Source organism: Pimephales promelas, chromosome 17 (genome assembly GCF_988280905.1).
Source record: "Pimephales promelas chromosome 17, fPimPro1.hap1.1, whole genome shotgun sequence".
In the NCBI taxonomy this organism is placed as follows: domain Eukaryota; kingdom Metazoa; phylum Chordata; class Actinopteri; order Cypriniformes; family Leuciscidae; genus Pimephales; species Pimephales promelas.
In genome coordinates, this window is record NC_142785.1 from 14,751,932 (window position 1) to 14,775,281 (window position 23,350).

The 23,350-nt window shown below is 45.0% G+C and overlaps 1 protein-coding gene across 5 annotated transcripts in view; it reads left to right on the plus strand.

Annotated features, from left to right (window-relative positions):
- plxdc1 (plexin domain containing 1) overlaps positions 1–23,350 on the plus strand; it is a 101,681-nt gene that overhangs the window by 17,839 nt on the left and 60,492 nt on the right. For 4 of the 5 annotated variants that reach the window (XM_039685431.2, XM_039685429.2, XM_039685427.2 and 1 more), the window contains exon 2: positions 18,592–18,758. In XM_039685431.2, coding sequence (XP_039541365.1) covers positions 18,744–18,758 — 15 coding nt within the window. In that variant the 5' untranslated portion in view covers positions 18,592–18,743. Of the gene's footprint in view, positions 1–11,612; positions 11,827–18,591; positions 18,759–23,350 lie in introns of those variants that run through there. The other variant, XM_039685432.2, reaches the window with a different exon arrangement.

Genomic DNA, 23,350 nt, shown 5'->3' on the forward strand with positions numbered 1-23,350 from the left:
CAAAGAGATATTCTTTGAAAAAGTTAAGGCTCAGCCACACCTTCCTAAAACGCTTAATTCAAACACACCCCCTCAAATCTACGTCATGTGGGGAAAGAGGTTCATAACACCGCCCAATTTGTATGCAAAGAAAGGCGGCGTAACTTTTATTCTAGCTGTATTATTGTTGCTGCCGGCACCACCATGTCATGGAGATGCTTTGTTTATCGTTGCGAAAGTCAAACTACTTTTTTTGGCCTTCCAAAAGAGGGCACAATTAGAAAACCATGGTTAATCTTTATTTACAACACTGTTCCAGAACAATACAACCAAAATATTTGAATGTTTTGCTGTGCATTTTTCGGAGGACTGTTTCCAAAATCGAGCTGTGCATGCACAAAGGCTGATTCGAAAAAAGTGGGGCAATTCCATCTTTGCAAGTACAGGGTAGCATGTGTAAGTGCTGCAATTGTATGTAAAAATAGGGGACCAGTAACAGAAAATCTTAGTTCAGCCCCAAGAGGAAAAGGTGAAATTCAGTGAAACACAGACTCATTGCTACAGTGCAATTGTATTACATAAATATAAGACAATAACATTTACAATATTTACACATGCACATAGTATTCCGTTAAAAGTTATTGAGCATACAGCATTCAGCATTCACTCAATAAGCAGTTCTTGAATCCATGCTTGAATCCAATCCATTGAGTCCATAATGAAACGGTTCATGAGAATAATAATTATCTAAATTGTGAGCTTAGAATTATAAGGTTCTATCTCCACTTTTGGTCGAAATTGAGTTTTTGACATAATCTGATCCATTAGGTGTTTATTAATGCCTGTGTGGTGTTATTTTTGTAAAAAAATAAAAAATAAAAAAGATTAATAGCTAAAGCTATAATAGAAGATTATACTACATAACAGTTTTGCCAGCTGGGATGTAAAAACTTTGATGCTCAATATCTCAGAACTACCCAAACGGAGATAGAACCTTATAATTCTAAGCTCACGAAATGTAAATATTGTCTGAAGTTGTGTGCAGGTGTAAATGTCCGAAGGTGTGTGCAGGTGTATCAAATAAGCAGCTGCAGCGCCTCCTGCCACACCGGCAGATGCATGCACTCCAAAGCATCAGTTTCGGGCCTAGTGGCATGCCATCCATACATGGAACCTGGCCTGTACAAACAGGACCAATTAATTAACAATGGTTCCAAGCATTGAGCCGCGAGAAGGATAAACAAAGCAGAAAACACCTGGGTTACATCAGGCTGATGCTTCTGACTAAAAGACACAGCCTTTAAGTATACTTTCATATTTTTTTTTTTTTTTACTGACTATTCAAACACATGTTGGGCGAGTGGCAATGTTCTGATGTTGTCAAGAGACAGACAGTAGCTGAGAGTCTTAAAGGGCCAGCAGCAGATATCTGATGATAAATTTTAGTAATACATTTCAGCAAGACAGTGAGAAGTTATCAGCTTACTTACTCAGATTAGACAAGCTATTACATGCAGTACATAGTAAAGGTGGTATTGATGTGATTGACATGAACCGAGCGCGCATTGATCAAGTTGCAAGAGGCTCTCTGCCTCATCACCTTGTTGCCCTTCGCATAAGACTGACTTACAAACTCAAGCCTCCTTCCAGCTTTACTGATTTGCTTTGGGATGTAAGAGAAGAAGAGGAGATAAGCCTCACCTCCTTTCTGCCTCTGTGACTGCATCAGCAAGTGTGGCGCAGCAGGTAGACCAGAACCCCAGTCAGAAAGCTACTGGAAACTCATATGCACGTGTGAAGGAGAGGGCCCCCAAACCACAGTATCATGCTGATATCTTTTGCTACAGATGTGGTGAAGACGGTCATTTCCAGCGGGAGTGTCAAAACCCATAAAATCTCAGAAAAGTGAACAAGCGCCTCTTGAAAATAAAACAGCCGACGGGAAACTTTCCAGGGGCTCAGTAGAGGAACGACCTGACGCTCTGGAGAAGATACATTCCACAAAGTGTGACACGCTACCAGAAAAGAAGGCTAGCTTGCCAGAGGGTTTAGTTGGACCTAGCTCTATTGTCTCAGTACAAATTGAGGGCATTTATGCCAAAGCTTTACTTGATAGCGGGTCTCAAGTTACCCTACTGTATCGTTCCTTTTACGACAAGTATCTGAAGCACCTGCCTTTGACCCCTATTGAGTGTCTGGAGATTTGGGGCCTCAGTGCAAATGAGTATCCATATAATGGTTATATGTGCTTGAAGCTTGAGTTTACTGGAGATGTAGTTGGAGAAGCTGAGATTGTAGAAACACTTGTGCTTGTGTGTCCAGACCCGGTCATGAAAGGGGATGTTTCCATTGTGGTCAGGAAACACCTCTATAGTTCGAAGACTGTTCAATTCATGCAAAACACATGGAGGAGACCATTTTCTTAACACCTTGTCTGTTCATCCAGTAATAAAAGAAGCTTATGAAAAGTTTCAGGAAACTCCTGAGGACACAGCTGAGACAAAAAGAGGAACAGTGGTTCACATGAAACAAGTCTTTCACTCTGCCTCATGGCGGCATTGCAACAGTGGTTGGCATTCCAAAGTTTCCTGGAGGTCTCCCTCGCCAAGCTGTTCTTATAGACCATCCAAAGGTGGATTGTTTTCCTGAAGAGCTGCTGGTTATGCCAGTTGTTGAAAAGTCCACTGCTGTCCATTGTCATAGCATCACAGTCACCATGAGGAATGTGTCCAGTCATAATGTGACATTAAAACGTGGAATTCCAATTGCTCATCTATTCCCTGTAGATGTAATAAATACAGTCAGTGGAAAGGAGGGCCCTAAGCTTCCATCACCTTAATTGTCCCCATCCTCTTTCAACTTTGGTGACTCTCCTGTGCCCCCTGAGTGGAAGGAGCGACTGTGTCAAAAGATGATGGAGAGAAGCGAGGTTTTATCCTGCAGTGAGTTTGATGTGGGTTGTGCAAAGAGCACACAACACAGCATTCGGGTAACAGATGATAGACCTTTCAGAGAACGTTCTAGACGTTTACCACCAGGTGATTTGGAGGATGTGAGGAAGCATCTGAATGATCTCAAAGAGGCCGGAATCATTTCAGAATCCAGAAGCCCCTATGCTTCCCCAATAGTTGTGGTTCGCAAGAAAAACGGCACCATACGAATGTGTGTGCACTAAAGAATGTTAAACAGGAGAACGATTACGGACCAGTATACAGTCCCTCGTGTGTAAGATGCTTTGTCCTGCCTGGGTGGTAGCCAGTGGTTCAGTGTGCTTGACCTCAGAAGCAGCTATCATCAGATCCCATTAGCTGCTGCTGATAAAGAAAAGACAGCCTTCACTTGCCCAGCAGGGTTCTATCAGTTTGAGCGGATGCCGCAGGGGATTTGCAGAGCCCCGGCCACATTTCAACAAATTATGGAAAGGACTGTTGGTGATATGAACCTACGAAGTGCTGGTGTATCTGGATGACGTTATAGTTTTCGGAAGAACGTTAGAGGAACATGAGCAGCGCCTTCTTAAAGTCCTTGACAGGTTGAAGGATGAAGGATTAAATATATCGTTGGATGTCAGTTCTGCTGCCCCTTTGTTACCTACCTTGGCCACATTGTGTCTAGAAAAGGCATTGCTACAGACCCTGCAAAGATTGAGGCGGTGAAATCATGGCCACGCCCAGAAAACATTACTGCTCTTCGTTCCTTCCTTGGCTTCTGTGGATATTACAGAGGTTTTGTAAAGGATTTCTCCTGAGTCTGTTTCTGGCATAAAAATGGGCTGTTGTCAACAAATTGCATGATTACCTCTATGGAGTCAAATTTGAGGTTCACACTGATAACAATCCATTAACTTATGTCTTAACTACAGCTAAATTGGACGCAACAGGGCATCGATGGTTGGCGGAATTGTCAACATATGATTTTAGTCTGAAGTATCGGCCCGGAAAAGAAAATGTGGGTGCGGATACATTGTCACGCCGTCCTCGTGCAAATCACAATGCCTCACATGAGAAGGAAACACTGCTTGCCACCTCAGTCAAAGCTGTTTGTCACATGTCCAAAGTCAGAGTACCTCACTGTCACCTGTACAGAGCTGTAGATCTCATAGGCTCATCCAAAGGTGCGGTGCCCAGAGCCTATTACAACTTTTCCTTTCTGAACACTCAGCAGTTGCCCAAATTGAGTGCAGCAGAAATCTCAAATTCTCAGCAGAAAGATGCATGTATTGGAGAAGTGTGGCATGCTATCATTCAGAAAAGTGCCAACCACGCCAAAAAAGAGAAACATTCTGATGTGTCATTGTTGTTAAAAGAGTGGGATAAGATAATGGTCAAAGACTCTGTGTTGTATAGAATGAGCCATCCACCAAACACACCTGCTCGACAGCAGCTGTTGCTTCCACAAGAGTTCAGAACAACTGTGCTCCAGTCGTTGCATGACCAATCGGGCCATTTGGGAGTTGACAAGACATACGGCCTGTTGCAAGAGAGGTTTTACTGGCCTCGCATGAAAGTTCAGGTTGAATGGTACTGCAAGAGCTGTCCTAGGTGTATTCAGAGGAAGACGCTGCCTAAAAGAGTAGCTGAGTTGTCACATCTTAACAGTGATGGACCGATGGATCTCGTCTGTATGGATTTTCTGATGATTGAGCCTGACGCCAGAAATATCTGCAATGTGCTCGTAGTTACAGATCATCACACAAGATATGCTCAAGCTTTTGCAACTAAAGATCAAAAGGCATCGACGGTCGCTAAGGTTCTGTGGGAACAGTACTTTGTTGCCAAGAAGGGTGCATTCAGATCAGGGCAGGGATTTCGAGAGTCGCCTTATCCATGGAACTGTTGAGCATGCTTGGCATAAAGAAATCCAGGACCACTCCCTACCACCCTCAGGGTGGTCCACAGCATGAGCGTTTTAACAGAACTCTTCTGGACATGCTTGGAACTTTGGACACACAAGACAAAAGTAAATGGAGTAAACACCTCAGCCATCTTGTACATGCATACAATTGCACAATGAATGAGTCAACAGGCTATTCTCCATATTTTATAATGTTTGGACGAGAAGCCAGGCTGCCAGTAGACGTGACATTCTGGGTCTCAAGTGATGGCACCTCCACAAAATCCTACTTGAGGTATGTCAAAAACATGAAACGTGAGCTTCAAGCTGCCTATCAATTGGCTGGGAGGATGGCAGAGAAGAAAAATGAAGGGAACAAACAACGCTATGATCAGAGAGTTTGTTTCTGTCCATTAGATTCCGGGGACAGAGTCTTGATCTGAAACCTGGGTTTACAAGGGAAGCACAAGCTTGCTGATCGGTGGAAAGATACTTCAACTGCCTGGTTTGCCTGTGTTCAAACTGAAGTCTGAGAGTGGACATGGCTCTCAAAAGATACTGCACCGCAATCACATTCTGCCGATCAGACGGGAAGTACAGCTGCGGTCTGAGATGAACAAGGAGCCCCTGAAATTAAGGAGAGCCAGCAGCCGGCTCAAAGCAAAGAGAAAAGAGAACTATGATGCTCCTTGCTTACCAGCGCCTGAACAGGATAAGATGGAGGCAACATCTGATTCTGAAGATGATGAGATGGGGATATGGCATGACTATTATGTACCACGAGAGTTAATAGGACCAGAACCTCAAAACATTGATCACTGTGAGCCTTTTCATTTGGATTTAGATCTGGCAAGTAACTCAGGAATGGATGAGACAGCTGAAGAACCTACCGTAGTGGAGCAGGATGACCATGTGGTACAAAATGTGACTGCAGAAAGTGTGACACGAGAAAGAGACACTGAAATACAGATGGTAGACAAAATAGCTGAGAGACTAAACAGTAAAACAGAAAGCCCTGACAAGACATTTCGACCTCAGAGACTAAAGAAAGCTCCAACCAGACTAACTTATGACTCTCTAGGGACCCCAACGTCAGTGGCAGTTGGTACACATAGTGTTACTGTAGTTGAGATTAATGATAAGAAGGATTCTTTAGCCTATTAAGAAAAACAAAAGTTATCTTTACAAGTGGATAGGTTAAAGGGAATGTGTGGTATGGGGGGCGTGGTTTAGCGCTGTCTGCGGCGGGAGAGCGGGGGAGGAGTCGAGCGGGAAGTAAGCGGGTCAAGTTCAAATGATAAACACCTGTCTGTAATTCCAGTGATTGGCGTTGGGAGAGTATTTGAGCGGGCCAGTTGGACACCGCACTGAGAGAGACTGGAGCTTGTGTGTGTGCAGAGCTGGAGGAGAAGCTGTGGAAGGAGCGATTTATTCGAGTGAGAAAAGGAAGCTGTGAATCAGCGGGAAAGAGGCTGTCCGACTGTAGACATCATTTTATTGTGAAGTGCTGAGACACTGTGGAAAGAGTTTTTTTTGTTTCTGCTTAATAAAGCACACAAGCTCCTGTATTCGCCGACCCCTTGTCTTCTTCCATCACCTCCTTGAACCTTGTCACACTGGTGCCGAAAACCCGGGATGGAAGAAGCAGCAGCCGCCGCCAGGAATCCTCTGTCTTCGCCGTTTGCGGAGATCATCCAGGGACTCGCGGGCTTGCACCAACAACACCAGGCAGCCCTGTTGAAGATGGAGGAGCGACAGGAACGTCGGTTCGACACGCTCCTCAAGGAACAACAGGAGGCCCGCGAGCAGTTCCGGAGCTGGGTGGACCAGGGGGTCCGGGCCCCGGCCGCGGCCCCCATGCTGCACAAGATGGGGCCGCTGGATGACCCGGAGGCCTTCTTGGACCTCTTCGAGAGGTCGGCCGCGGCCGGGAAATGGCCGGAAAATGACTGGCCGCTGCGCCTCATTCCATTGCTGTCCGGAGAGGCGCAGCTCGCCGCCCAACACCTGCCCGTTAGTAACCTCCTGGTCTACCAGGACCTTAAACGCGCCATCCTGCAGCGGGTCGGTCTCCGGAGCAAAGCCGCCAGCGGTTCCGGTCCCTAGAGCTGGGGGAGATCGGCCGGCCCTTCGTCTTCGCGCAGCAGCTCCGGGACGCCTGCCGCAAATGGCTGGTGGCCGAGGGACGCGACGTCAACGGAATCATCGAGCTGGTGGTGCTGGAGCAGTTCATTGCGAAACTGCCAAAGAAGACCGCGCAGTGGGTCCAGTGCCACCGGCCGACGTCGCTGGACCAGGCCATCACGTTGGCGGAGGATCAGCTGGTGGCGTGCCCGGGGGTCGGCGAACCCCAAACATCTTCTCTCTCTCTCTCTCTTCCCCCTCCCTCTCTCTCTCGCCCTGTCCCCGCTCCCAGGTCCCGAGGAGGAGGTCCTCCGCGTCCGGCGCCCCGCTGGAGGTCCGGGCCCAGCGCTGAGGCGGTCCCGGCGCCCCGCCCTCCGCCTCGAAGTGGGACCCTGACTGGGAGCGTCCCTCCGTCTTCTGGCCCCGCGCTCTCCCCTCGCCAATCCCTTGACCCGTTTCCCGCCACCGGAGTGGCGGGGAGGCCTGGGCCGGCCTGTTGGCGTTGTGGGGACCCGGGGCACTTTATTGATAGGTGTCCACTGATGGAGGTGGACACCTTCATTCGGGTCCCCTATGCGCCACAGGCTGCCCCCGATCAGACTGGGCTGTATCAGATACCTGTAAGTATCGAGGGGGTTACGTATCAAGCTTTGGTGGATTCAGGTTGTAACCAAACCTCCATCCACCAAAGTTTGATTCAGCCTGGGGCATTGGATAAGAGCCGCGAGGTTATGGTGCGGTGTGTGCACGGCGAGGTGATGGGATATCCCGTCGTGCCAGTTATGATCCAATTCAGGGGACAAAAGCATAGTGTGGAGGTGGCAGTTAATCCGCACCTCCGGCACCCGCTGATTCTGGGAACTAATTGGCCGGGGTTTCAATCTTTATTGGCATATTTGTGTGCGGGTGCTCCTGGGCAAAAACAACGGCATCGGGCGGGGGCGACCGTTCAGGTGGGCGAAGCTGTGCCGGGACCGTCGGCGGCTGTTTCAGGGGAACAGAGCGGGGCTGAAAATAACATCTTTTCAGACCGTGATGACTTTCCTCTGGAACAGTCCCGAGATGACACGCTGAAAAACGCGTTTGAGCAGGTCCGCGTCATCGACGGACAGCAGGTTCGGCCAGAACAGCCGCTCACGTACCCGTATTTTGCCGTGATTAAAGACCGGTTGTATCGGGTGACCCAGGATACCCAGACAAAACAAGATACAACCCAGTTATTAGTTCCTAAGAGCCGTCGGGAAATGCTTTTCCAGGCGGCTCATTGTAATCCGATGGCTGGACACCTCGGGCAGGCAGCCACGTTAAATCGTTTAATGACCCGATTCTTTTGGCCGGGCATTCATGAGAATGTGCGCAGGTGGTGTGCGTCTTGTCATGAATGTCAGTTAGTGAACCCTCCGGCCCATAGTAAAGCACCATTGTGCCCCCTGCCGTTAGTCGAGGTCCCCTTCGAGCGAATTGGCATGGACCTCATCGGGCCATTAGAGCGATCAGCACGGGGGCATCGCTTTGCATTAGTCCTGGTGGATTATGCAACGCGATACCCTGAAGCAGTCCCACTACGCAATATTTCGGCTAAAAGCGTTGCGAGTGTGCTGTTTCAATTAATCTCCCGGGTGGGAATCCCAAAAGAGATTCTCACTGATCAGGGCACGGCGTTTATGTCACGTACGATACGCGAACTGTATGAATTATTGGGCATTAAATCGATTCGCACCAGCGTCTATCACCCACAAACAGACGGCCTTGTGGAACGATTTAATCGCACGTTAAAATCCATGATTCGTAAGTTCGTGCGGGAAGACGCCAAAAATTGGGATAAGTGGTTAGAACCCCTCTTGTTCGCTGTACGGGAGGTCCCCCAAGCCTCCACAGGGTTTTCCCCCTTTGAGCTTCTCTATGGCCGCCAGCCCCGCGGGGTTTTGGATGTCCTTAGGGAGGCTTGGGAGGACGGACCTTCTAATAGCAAAAACGAAATTCAATATGTCCTGGACCTGCGAACAAAACTCCACACTTTGGGGCGGCTCTCTATGGAGAACTTGTTACAGGCTCAGGACAAACAAAGTCGTCTGTACAATAGGGGGGCTAAGCTACGTAAATTTGCACAGGGAGATAAAGTGCTCGTATTACTTCCCACATCCAACTCGAAATTACTCGCCAAGTGGCAAGGACCGTTTGTGGTTACACGGCGAGTTAATGATCTTAACTATGAAATCGCTCGTTCAGATAGGGGGGGAGCGCATCAAATATACCACCTCAACCTCCTTAAAAGATGGAATGAGGTGGAGTCAGCGATGCTGGCGACGGTGGTGAGTGGGGAGGAGGATCTCGGGCCAGAGGCGAATGTAAAAGTGCAATCCCTCCCTCTGGCCACTTGCGGAGACCACCTCTCGCCGTCCCAGGTCGCTGACATTCAGCAGTTACAAGCGGGTTTCGCAGATGTGTTCTCGCCCCTCCCTGGCCGAACGAATCTCATACAGCACCACGTTGAGACGGAGCCGGGCGTGGTGGTTCGCAGCCGGCCGTATAGATTACCTGAACACAAGAAAAAGGTAGTTCAGGATGAATTAGCGGCGATGCTGGATATGGGAGTAATCGAGGAATCCAACAGTGACTGGGCAAGCCCGATAGTTTTAGTGCCTAAAACCGACGGCACCGTCCGGTTCTGCGTGGATTACCGCAAGGTGAATGCTGTATCGAAGTTCGATGCATATCCAATGCCAAGGGTTGACGAGTTACTCGATCGGCTGGGCACGGCTCGTTTTTATTCGACACTGGATTTAACGAAGGGATATTGGCAGATCCCCTTATCTCCAATGTCCAAAGAAAAGACCGCTTTCACGACGCCGTTCGGATTACACCAATTTGTCACCCTTCCGTTCGGCTTGTTCGGGGCACCTGCCACCTTCCAGCGCTTGATGGACCGGATTCTACGGCCGCATGCTGCATATGCTGCGGCGTACTTGGATGACATTATCATCTATAGTAATGATTGGCCGAGGCATATGCAGCATTTGCGAGCGGTCCTCAAGTCGCTGAGGAAGGCGGGGCTCACGGCCAACCCGAAGAAGTGTGCGATTGGGTGCGTGGAGGTCAGGTATCTGGGCTTCCACTTGGGCCACGGGCAGGTGCGTCCCCAAATTGACAAGACAGCAGCGATTGCGACCTGCCCGAGTCCCAAGACCAAAAAGGAGGTTAGACAGTTCCTGGGGCTGGCAGGATATTATAGGAGATTTGTGCCAGATTATTCGGACCTTGCTAGCCCGCTGACTGATCTAACTAAAAAGGGGGCGCCAGATACCGTCCAGTGGACGGAGCAGTGTCAGCAGGCTTTTACCCGGATAAAAGCAGCTCTGTGTGGCGGCCCGCTGTTACAGGCTCCTAATTTTTCTCTTCCTTTTTCTCTGCAGACAGACGCGTCGGACAGAGGATTGGGTGCGGTCTTGACCCAGGAGATAGAGGGCGAGGAGCGGCCGGTGCTGTACATCAGTCGTAAGCTCTCTAAGAGGGAGACGATGTACAGCACCATTGAGAAAGAGGCATTAGCCATCAAATGGGCCGTCCTCACTCTCCGCTATTATCTCCTGGGTCGGGAGTTCACCCTCTGTACCGACCACGCTCCCCTGCAGTGGCTCCACCGCATGAAAGATGCCAACGCGCGGATCACCCGTTGGTATCTGGCACTACAACCTTTCAAATTCAAGGTGATCCACAGGCCGGGTGCGCAGATGGCTGTGGCTGACTTTCTCTCCCGGAGGGGGGGGGGGGAGGCTGCAGGCCGGACGGCTCCCCGGCCTGAGTCGGGCGGTGGGGGTATGTGGTATGGGGGGCGTGGTTTAGCGCTGTCTGCGGCGGGAGAGCGGGGGAGGAGTCGAGCGGGAAGTAAGCGGGTCAAGTTCAAATGATAAACACCTGTCTGTAATTCCAGTGATTGGCGTTGGGAGAGTATTTGAGCGGGCCAGTTGGACACCGCACTGAGAGAGACTGGAGCTTGTGTGTGTGCAGAGCTGGAGGAGAAGCTGTGGAAGGAGCGATTTATTCGAGTGAGAAAAGGAAGCTGTGAATCAGCGGGAAAGAGGCTGTCCGACTGTAGACATCATTTTATTGTGAAGTGCTGAGACACTGTGGAAAGAGTTTTTTTGTTTCTGCTTAATAAAGCACACAAGCTCCTGTATTCGCCGACCCCTTGTCTTCTTCCATCACCTCCTTGAACCTTGTCACAGAATGTTAATAATTTTAATTTTAATAAATTTTAATAACAAACTCTGTTAAGAAATTGTTTTTTTTTTTTCTTGATGGTGATTTAGGGTGTTAGCCATGTCATGAGGGCATGACCATTTTCTTGTAGGAGGAGAATGTAGCACCTTGCTAAATTATCATATTGTTTATTTTGTGTTCTGTTAACAAATACACTATCCTGGAATATGGGCCTGTTCAATTGCCCTGGAGTGTAATACATTTTTGTATTAATACATGTTAATTCAGTTATAAATAGTGAGGTGTTGAAATATCCTCCTTTTGTAAGGAACCTTTGAACCCTCTGTCATTTTATTTTGTATTGGATGGCCAGGTGTCAGTTTCATTTGTTATCCAATCAGTGCCATCCAGAGAGCAATTGACAGCCTACCGGATTGTTGAGGGGCGGGGCTAAAACTGTAAGACAGGGAGAAAGTATGGGGAAGAGAAACAGAGAGATAGCAAAGTTAAGAAGTAGTGGGGAATTAGTTTTGTAAATGTGTATCCATGTTAAAACGGTAGGGTGAGCTTTATTTTGGAGCTGGTTAAATCTGCAACGGAGATTATACTTAAGTGAAATTACTGTGTGGCATGTGTGAACTGTGAACTGCAACGCCATAGCCTGAAACCCTCTTTGCCACCGAGTTTTGAGTGAGTATGGACATTGTGAACTAAAATGAAATTGACATCTTTGGACACTATATAATTAAGCTCATTCAATTTTGTGAACTTTTAGCTAGTGTGCGTCAGATGCTGCCATCCATGTTGCTGCTATAGATGTGCTCGAGATTCGCGTTGTAGGCCGGCGATGTCGGTGTTTTGCATACGGACGCACAGAGTTTCAGGCCGGGTTTTCTCCAGTGTGGATTTCACCGATGGACCGAACGGTTTGGATAGACGGTCACTATAATCTTTCTGTCACCGAGGAACCATGAGTAACGTTACAGACAATTTTTTTTTTTTCAACTGAGCTCCAACAAGCGCGCCAACGTTGTGGTACCACAAAATCTGAGACATTTAGTAGAAAGAAAAACCCCAGGGTATTGTTCATTGTCATCTCAGGAACTTGAGGATATTTTGAAAGGTTCCCTCACCTAGTTCTAAAAAATATACATGTTGAGTATAACTTTCAATCTTTGTGGTCTGATTTATAAGTGTGTGTGATCGGAGTGATGTTTTTTGTTTGTTTTTTCCCCCAAACAAGGGTTATAGTGGCTATGTATATCTGCATGGGAGTTTTATGCTCACAGTATACAAACAAAAGACACAGTATAGCTATATTTAAGCTAACCAGGCCTTTCTGCACTCTAGACAGAGTTTCATGCCCGAAATTTTAATTTTTGTGTTTAAATCCTGATTCTAAATTCTAGTAACCTTTCACCAATTCATTTCCCCATGCGTATGATAAATCCAGAAAAAAGTGGAATTGTGTAGGAGGGTTACACGTACAACACGTAGATAGATGTCAATTTCGATGATAGGTATGTAGGGTATGTGGTATGTAGGTATGTAAATCCATTCTGCTGACAAAGCCAGTGACTGGTGACTATCTTGACACTCCTGGGATGTTGCCTGTTAGTATTAGGTTGGGTGAGGAAGTTTTCTCCCATAATGTCCAACATTAGCAAACATCACGCTGAAATTGATCTCAGGGAGAATCATTAAAAATTGTGAAACTGGACTGTTCCTCTCTTGTATTCACAGCATACAGTTCCCCTTAGGTGTAGTTGCCATGACGCTAGAGCCCATTGTGATCCCAGCCAGGTCACAGATGAAGGTTTTGGCAAGGATTCATCCCAATATTGGGGAAAAAGAGTTCACATGCAATTATGATGGAATTTTAGAAAACAGTACCAGGTCTTTTTGTAGCACGTACAGTGGCCTCTGTAAGAGCAGGCGTGACGTGTACGAGCTATGAATCCGACGGGTGAGAATTTCCATGTTCCTTGTGGAACGAGGCTGGGTTGATTTCCATTCTTTAGTCTCTCAACCAGGTGAAGAATATACAATGTTGGAACCCACAGTAGCTCAGATACAGACAAAAATTGAACCCTGCCCAAAACCTAAGGTAGACCTTGGTCAATCTGCATTGGACAGAGAACAACAGACTCAGCAAGAGACTATGATTTTCAAATATGCGGATATCTTCAGTACAGATGATTATGACTATGGTTGTACAGGTTTGGTCAAACATATCATCCGTACTGGGGATGCACAGCCCATAAAGCAAAGAGCTTATAGAACATCACCACATATGCAAGTTCTAGTTGTAGTCCCTTGGTGTTGAGTTGTAGTCACTGGGCTTCCCCTGTCTTCTTAGTAAAAGAGAAAGATGACAGGTTCTGCATTGATTTCAGGAAGCTTAATGCAGTCACTGTAAAAGACTCGTACCCCTTACCCCAACCATCAGATGCTCTAGACAGCTTGTCAGGTGCATGTTGGTTTAGTACAGGGTTTCTCAAACTCGGTCCTGGAGGGCCGCTGTCCTGCAGAGTTTAGCTCCAACCCTGATCAAATACACCCAGCTGTGACTTTCTAGTGATCCTGAAGACCTTGATTAGCTTGCTCACGTGTGTTTGATCAGGGTTGGAGCTTAACTCTGCAGGACAGCGGCCCTCAAGGACCGAGTTTGAGAAACAGCAGTATGACATTTTTTTCCACCAACATAAGCCATATGGTATCCGTACTGTACTGCATTTTTTTTTTAACAAGCGATTTAATCATTGCCAGCTTAAAAGTTTTTGGTACGTACCCTAATGAGAAAGATGAATTGATATTAAGAAGAGGATCTATGACCTCTGGAAGCATCTCTTTTAGTAAGTTAGCAAGAGATTGTATGATGTCAGCTGGAATGATGTAAATTGGACAGAGTTTGAAGCTTTTATTGGTTTGATCCTTGCTGGTGTTCATCGCTCACGCAATCAGGCATTGACAAGTTTGTGGGATGCTGAAACTGGTTGTTTGATTTTTCAGGCTGTAATATCTCTGCAGGAATTCACAATATTGTCAAGAATCATCCGATTTGACAACAAGAGCAGGTCGACAAGAGACTTAAAGTACAAGCTGGCTGCAATCCATCTCCCTCTAATGTATAACCCTGGACCAAAAGTAACTGTATGATTAGATGAGTTAATAATGCATTAGAGGAGTGCTTGATTCCATTCTGAGGAAGATGTGGTCTCAAGCAGTACATGTCCTGCAAACCTGCAAAGTATGGAATCAAGATCTGGGCTGCATGTGATGTCAGAATAAGTTATGCTTGGAATTTTTAGCTGTACACAGGAAAGCCTCTAGATGGAAAGCCTGAAAAAAAAAAGTGCATGGTCTTTGACTTGACCGCTGGTCTTCAGGGACACACAATAATCAGTGACAATGTTTTTTACATCACATGACCTTGGCCAGGAGCTCCTAAAAAGAAGCTGACAATGGTTGGGACAGTAAGAAGAAACGAGCCTGAGCTTCCACCTGCTCTTCTTTCAACAAAAGGCAGAGATCACTTTTCTTCTGTCTTTGCCTTCAATGACACACATTGCCTTGTGTCTTATTGTCCATTTAAGGCCTTTAAACACAAAAGCATCAAAAGACATATTAACCTTTTCACACGTAAGTTTATAATATTCTAACTGACCCCCCAGCATGAGTTTTTCAAGGCAACTGTGAAAAGAACATTAAAGTTATAACTTGACACTTTAATGTTTCCATGGTGACGCGTCATTGCTTGTCACGTGACACAGCACAACCACAACACTGCGCTGAATGAATGATGATTTTGTCATTTTTCCTTTTTTATTAAAAGTACTCACAAATGTATTAGCTATAGCATGAAACACTGATATTCCGATTGTCAAATATGTGCAAGTGGATGAGTTTTGTTGACTAAACATCTTTATAACGATCGCGTTATTTGAGCTGTATGCACAATGGGCGGTGCCATTTTAGTTTGTTTTACAGTTCAGAGAATCGGATCTGTTGGATTTACAACACGCCAGTTCCTCCACTTTTCACAAAATACATGAAAGTAAGTGGCCGGTGAACTGGGAGAAGAATAGGGTCAAATGGTAAGCTATTTACACAATGTGTATCTGATATGAATAAAACGTGTTGTCTTATAATTGAAATTAATTTTATTGCCGCTTCCATAGACATCAGTGTGTCTTATGCGTATTTACATGTCTGAAACCTAAAATAAACATTATGTGGTTGAAAACACTCAATAGTTGTGATATATGACAGGACTGAGTGCGTCTGTCTCTGGCTCAGCGCCAGCCAACGCGCAAGAGCAAGTTTGAACTTAGCAGTTGATCATGTGATGCACGGACCATTCTAATCACACCGGTGTGATTGTACACTCCAGGGACCCGCCAAGACTGATCACATTGTGATCGTACGCGTGAAAGGGTTAAAGCATCATAAGATATATTATTTAGTAAGACCATTTACAGGATAATTACCATAAGACATAAATGGTTTTCAAAGTTTTTAAGATTTAAAGCGCAACCTATGGTCCGATCTCCATAAAACTCTACTATGTTATGCCACATATGCATTTTTTTGAAGTTCTGAGTTTTCATTTAGGATTTATAGGCTTTTGAGTGTATTTTGTCACGCCCTTTTTCTAAATGACTGTTACAGTCACCCAAATGCAAAAGTTCAGCTTCTTTTCGATAATTATTGATTTAGAGCAGGGGTGCCCAACCCTGCTCCTGTCGATCGACTGTCCTGCACAGTTAGTTTTCCAACCCTAATCAAACAGATATATTTGATTAGGGTTGGAGACAAACTGTGCAGGACAGTCAATTGGCAGGAGCAGGGTTGGGCACCCCTGATCTAGAGAGTCTAGGAGTTATGATCAATTTTAGGAGATGGAGAGTCCAGGTTTATCCATTGGAAGTGGGTTGTCGAGGTTTTATGGCACACTCTATAACCCGTTTCCTCAGAGACGTCGGATTTAGTGGCCAAGAGTTGCGTCACACAGTAAAGAACTTATCTGAAGCAGCAGAAAGAAGCAGAAACTGGCTGTGGTTGAGACGGAAAGATTCTAGCTGGCTGTGTACAGGCCGCCATGCTTTGTATAATTCTTGAAAAACTTGAAGAGTCTGTTGGTTTATTTCTATAGGCTGCATAGTATTTACAGTCATTACATTCCTGTGTATATTGCGTGAATGACGGGTATTTGGGCAGACATTGTGTTTTGCCGTAGGTCGGTGGTATTCTATACGGAACCGTTGCCACTGAAACTGCATTAACGCACCAGTGGGGCTCGACAGTAGGGATGGGCATTCGATTAAATTTTCTTAGTCGATCGTCGGAAGTATTAACGATCGACTATCGATTAATCATTAATATTTTTATATTCAAATTTATTATTTATTTAACTTTTTGTAAATTAAAAATGCAATGAAAACACAAAAATACAGCGTGTTTTTCCTCGATTAGATTTTTATTACAAGATGATCAACTTGTGGCAGTTAAACTGGGTGTTTGGTTAGGCTAAATTTGAAGATATGCGCGGCGGTACTCTAACGCAACTGAACCTGCAGCTGCGAGTTGGCCCTCGTGAGACCCTCGTTTGTTCCAAAATAATAAATAATAAAAAACTAACTTAACCAAAAACATAATAATATTTAGATCTGACAGGTTTTGTCAAAATGTAAGGGTGAGAGAGATTAGCCTACCAATCAATTACTACTTAAAGCCTCATAAAAAATAACTCGCATATAACTTCTGCTCCAGTCTACTGACTTTTGTTGAGAAAGATAAGCATGTTGATGACATGATCTGGGGTCAGACGCGACCGCAACCTGCATGGTGCGGAACCTGCAAGGACCGCAACCTGCACCGTCCTAGTTTGCACTTTCGCCTGGCTCTTAAGCGCGAGTCTCTGCAGATTGCGTGCGCACCTCCTCAAACGGACGAGGTGTTTATACTCGACGCTCTCGCCTGACTGTGAAACACCGAATACCGCAATGTCGTCGGTTTTTCCGCGCGCAACTTCACGCTCGTGCGGACTCATCAAATGTAAACAAGTTTAAGCTTGTAAACAAGCTTCAGTCCAGCCGCTGAATACACCGCACTGATGAGGTGACTGACGTTGCCGGTGGCATGCACAGTTATCTCTGCGCTAACATCACCAGCCCGGGGAACAACCCAGATAGCAAACTGACATTGAATCAACGTGGAAACAACGAGACTCATGACATTGAAACAACGTTGATTTTGCTCATCGAATTAACGTTGAACCAACGTCAGACGCGGCATTCTTCAAAGTTAAATGAAAATCGAAAATTGGTTTGCTTTCATAACGTTGAAACAACGCGTTGATTTCAAGTTGATTTTCCGTTAGTTTTGAAAGTCTGACGTTGGTTCAACGTTAATTCGATGAGCAAAACAATGTAAGATCAACGTTGTTTCGATGTCATATTTCCATGTTGATTCAATGTCAGTTTGCTATCTGGGAAGTTTACATTCCACTCACACTACGCAACGCAGCAGTATTAGTTTAATGATAATCGATAACAAATTAACGTGATCGACGAAATTATTAATGATCAATAAGCGATCGTCGATTAATCATGCCTATCCATACTCGACAGCCTTAGTCAAATGGGTTGGCGAGTATGGTTGGGTTGCGGAGAGATTGTGGTTAGGTCTCAGCAGCAGGAGGACTGTAGAGGTCAGTAAGCTGGGCTGAGTTGAGTGGGGATGGAGGGTGGTGACTTTAGAATACCAGAGGCACTGTCGAGCCCTCTTGAGGTGTCGTGGGCTAGTCGATGAAACACGGAGGACGGAAGGTGCCCACTTGAAGACCCTAGAGATGTCCCCTACTCAGCTCAATCCAGACGGATGTCGTGCTAGTCCACTGGGGAGACCACTGTAGTTGCAGCCGTCATGTGTGCTGACGCGCCAAGTACACTGCAGCCGTTAACAACGGACAGAAGGGGAGTCACACCACCATATGGAAAGAAGTGTAAATGGATGGAGAAGCATACAGTAGTTTACTGTAAAGCTATGTCTTAGTTTTGCTTATCTTGGTGAAATCAGCATGAAGTTTAACATCTACTCTCATGTAATGGAAATCATGCTGATTGGTATTTGCTCCCAGGTATTTTCCATACATTTAAAGCAAACATTCCTGTTTACAGGGCTCACAAGCTTCAAATATGACAAATGACAAAAAACAACAACAAAAAATGTTCACCTGTTGCTGATTGGATGGAGGCAGATCAGAATGTTATTTAGATTAAGAATTAAGAAACATTAAGAATGTAGTTTTTTTTTAAAGAATTAAACTTATGCTCACATTAATTGTTTACAATAAGATCAATGACATGCATTAAGCAAGGTGAATTTTCATTTCATGTCATCATTAATGTTTAAGATAAGGTAACATGCAATTTGGGTTTGTTTTTATGTCAGGTATATTTTATGGACAGTCAGAAAAGACTGATAGAGGTCCATTAGACATCCAGAGAACAAGAAGAGACCAGCAAAATCCCAGCAGACACACTCAGAACCGAACTGGACAAGAGCCAATCAATGGGCTGTCCATCGACACGCTCCCTGACAACATGACACGAGTGGTGGTGAGTACACTATGGTATTACTTTTGTAACTTTTGTGTGTCTTTTTTCGGTTTTGAATGTTCTTAGTATCACATTCATTACTGATTCATACCATTCTGCCTCAGATGCTTTAAGCCTTGTTCAGACTGTCAGTCCAAATCAGATTTTTTGTGCATATCCTATTGGAGGACAGTCATGTTTAGCAAGTGTGCAAAGTAAAAAAAGAAAAAAAAATCACATGAAAATCGTTTCACGCGCAGTTTGCCATACTGGTAACACTTTATTTGAAGGGGTGTGCATAAGACTGACATGACACTGTCATAAACATGACATAACACCTGTCATGAACATGAATGAGTCTTTATGAATGTTTATGTTTACTGTTGTTATTAAGTGTCATTCGGTAAATTATGAAACTTTAAATGCAAAGTTGACATTGTTTAAAATGTCTTTGTTATGACAACTTGACATTAACAAAGACAAAAATGTCTTTGTTATGACAACTTGACATAACCAAGAAATCATAACCTGTTAACCTGCAATGTGTTAACATTACATTACCCTATCATATGTTATGGTTGGTTTTAACTTTGGTTGTCATGACACCATTATAACTGTGACATGAATATTTTACTTGTCCTCAAGTAAAGTGGATTGTACTAGTTATAAAGATGTCATTAAGGGTCATTACACTGTCAAATGCTTTTAACAACAGTGTCATTGATATTTCCCTTTACCTCAAGTAAAGTGGAACACGTTGGACTAATTATGATTTCTTGGTTAATGTCAAGTTGTCATAACAAAGACATTTCTGTCTTTGTTAAAGTCAAGTTGTCATAATCAAGATATCTTTGTCTTTGTTAATGTCAAGTTGTCATAACAAAAACATTTTAAACAATGTCAACTTTGCATTAAAAGTGTCATAATTTACCGAATGACACTTAATGACAACAGTCATAAACATTCATAAAGACTCCTTAATGTTCATGACAGGTGTTATGTCATGTTTATGACAGTGTCATGACAGCCTTATGCACACCCCTTCAAATAAAGTGTTACCGAAATACTTTTAAAATCACATTTCTGAAAATCTGATTCAGTCTGACACCTCTGATCAGAATCTGTGTAGCTTTTCTGCTTAAGTCACTTTCTTACACCACATAAAATGTCAGACGTTGTTGTAGGAAACATGCTGAAAATCAATGCAGACAAAAGGTTGTGTTGTAGCAGTGTCAAGCAGAAATACTGCTAGTTGGCCTGGTATAAACATTTCTAATTTTAAGAAGAGTGGAGATAGCAGGAGGGATATGCTGCGCCTGTGAAGTCAAGACACCTTCATTAACATAGCACTTTTTACAATACAGATTGTTTCAAAGCAGTTTTACTGTGATAATAGGAAATTAATGTAACAAAGATTGTTTTGGGTTTAGAAGAGACAAAGATGCATTGCCAAATTCCAAGTCTCTGCAGATGTCAATGGGAATCACCCTACGGCATGGATCCAGCAGACTAACGGTAAACCCAGGGATAAACAGAGAGACTAATATTAGCATAGATGCCATTCTTCTTCTTATGTAATGAGTATATCAGGTGTGATGGGAAGTGTTCCCGGTTCTGGCTGACCTAATATTTGCAGTCTAACAATCATTTTAAATGATTTTAAATACCAAGTTAAAGAGATGTGAAACCACACATGTGAGATCGTTTTAGGGTATAATAATTACATAAATAAAAACTGAAAACTTTTAACACGTTTCAGCCATTCATTTACATGACATCTGTGTTTGGTGGGCTGAGAACACAAACTTTGAAATAAGTTTTGATAACAACACCATTATCATCTCTGTGCAAATCTCAAAAAGTAAATCTGAAAACAGTGACGGCATACATACTACATGTTTAGTCTATAGGTATGTGCATGGGCTTTCTTTAGAAGAGACAAAGAGACATTGCCAAATTCCAAGTCTCTGCAATACATATAGACATAATTTGGAAGATTACACCATGCTTATTGTCGAAAGTAACAAAACACAGAGCTTGTTATTTGGTGTTAATGGGGGTTAGGCTACAAAACTGAATTTGTTGTGTACTGTACACATAAGACATGAGGGCCATTGAGCTGGGCTGGGCGGGGCCGGGGTAGCAGATGACGGGGCGGGGCGTGTTCGATACGCAATGAGAGTATCGCGATTTGAATCGTGAGTTCTGTATCGTGGTTTTTCGGTTCAGTTCAAACATCGTTACACCCCTAATGTACGCAGTGGGCACAGTGCTGTCCGTATACGGACCAGTATGTGATTGCCAAGTACCAGCTTTTTGAAGCGGCCCAGGTCAAGCCATACTGCCAGCAACTTGAGGTAGTTGATGTACCAATGCAGTCGGGGTCCCGTCCATACTGCAATTTCTGCCCATAAGACAGGAATGTGGGGGGACACCAGGCAAACTGAATTGCATAGTCAAGTCTGAGGGTCCGAGTGAGTCAGTGAGATGGGCTGGAGTGCGCTAACCAGGCTCCCAGAGACCACACAAGTGGGATCAGTGGAACTGTCTGGAAGTGGAGAGCAGAGACCCGACCCAAAAGGCACAGAATTCCGAAGTGGGGTCTGAGTGTGCGGTGCAACACTTACCTGGCTCCACAGTTGGGCAGGGGCCCTGCACCCACTTGGGATAGATGAAATGCTCTTTTATTATGAATTGGGTACTTTGGAATTTCGTGGGACAGAAACAAAAGTTTACAGACCATTCTCCACCCAGTCTCAATTCTCCAGTGGTGCGGTCACCATCAAGAGCAGCTAACTCCATCTCTTGGTCGCCCATCTCAAGGCCTCTTGCTCTTACATTTGAATGGTTTGGCAGGGACCTGGATGGGCTGCGCAGCCTTTCTGCAACTGGCTCCATGCTGTGGCTTAGGTTGAGGCAGCTGCTGAGGCTGTAAAGGAGTGGAGGAAGCTGCAGGAAGGCTATGCAGGCTGTCCAAGCACCTGCCCAGCCCTTCTTTGTGCAGCTGAGAACTGCTGGGCAAAATTCTCAACTGCGAAAAGAAAATCGTAGAGAAAACGATTTTTGTCAGTCTCCCTCATATCTGTCAGGTTCAGCCAGAGATGACGTTCCTGGACCACCAAAGTGGATATCATCTGACCGCAGTGAGCGCAGTGAATTTCGTCACTCGTAGCTCTGTCACTGTGCGCAGCTCCTACATTAAAACTGGGAGAGCTGAACTATATCTGACCCAGGAATAAACTGTTTGAGTGTTCCATAATGTGGCTGCTTTCATCTGACTCACTAATAATTTTATAGTGCTCATGAAAGGTCAGAGGACTCCCTGAACAGAGCCATACTGCCAAAAATTTTATTCAGAATTATCAACTTGAATTGCAATTTATTCAATAAAAATTTCCTAAATCATTTTTATTGTCATGTGTGTTCTTAACTTAATGGGCCTGACAGAACTACCCTTGTGAAACTCCTTAGTCCTCTGTGGTCTGAGGTGTTTTCTGGGTCCTGGAGGTATTCTGACATGCTCTGACATTTGTGCTTTTTTCTGTTACTTGTGACATTTTCATTGCTAAACTATTATTACACTGTATTCAGCAGCACAATCTCTGCTACAGTCATTTGTCAGCAGCATGTATGTAAAATTTTGTAGTTATGAGATTTGACGTTTTGAAATTTGACGTTTATGTGTGGTTTGTGAAAAAAAAATTGTCACTGAAATAGGGTCATAAAACCCATACTAATTATTTCTTCACAAGAATTTTGAAAATTGTATCACATAGCCTAGAGTATTTGCTCCAAAACGTCTCAGGTTACGACTGTAACCTATGTTCCCTGAGAACAGGGAACGAGACAATACGTCGAATGACGCTATGGGGGAACGCCTCAGGCGTGACAGGTGTCTGAAATCAAATATCAACTCACAGTAATCAGGTTGACCGGCGACAGCCCGTGCATCATCAGCTTGAATGATGAGCGCGTCAATCTGGATGTATAAGAAGGGCGCCTTGAAACCGTGACAACATCCTATCGTCTGAAGGGACTGTTGCAGGCAGGCCCCGAGGCATGGCAACGAGACGTATTGTCTCGTTCCCTGTTCTCAGGGAACATAGGTTACAGTCGTAACCTGAGACGTTCCCTTTCGAAGGGAACTCAACAATACGTCGAATGACGCTATGGGGAACGAAATACCCACTCCGCCATGCTGAGGGGAGTGCATGCCGAAAGGCAGTGACAACTGTCAGAACCAGTAATTCCAAGGAACACTGAAACCACTCACCCTATGTTACATCGGGCTGTCAGTGACAGCACTCCCTACCGGTCATAGCCCAAGCTAATGAACCAAGAAAAACCAGAACGTAATAACGTGAGTAAATCAGGGCCAGCTCAAAGGCTTTAGGACCACAACTTTCAAAATAGAAGGGGTCCCTTCTAGGGAGTGTGGCTAGGGGGCCAAGAGACCCCCAGCCAGTCACTATTCAGGAGAACACTCCTCCTGAAATGCCCCCAGGCTGGCCTGGTGATCTGTACTAAGACACACAGTCTGGCCATAGCCTGTCCGTCCAAGACAGAGCCTCTGGAAATTGCCTAGAAAAGGCATCCAAAAACTGAAGGCCCGC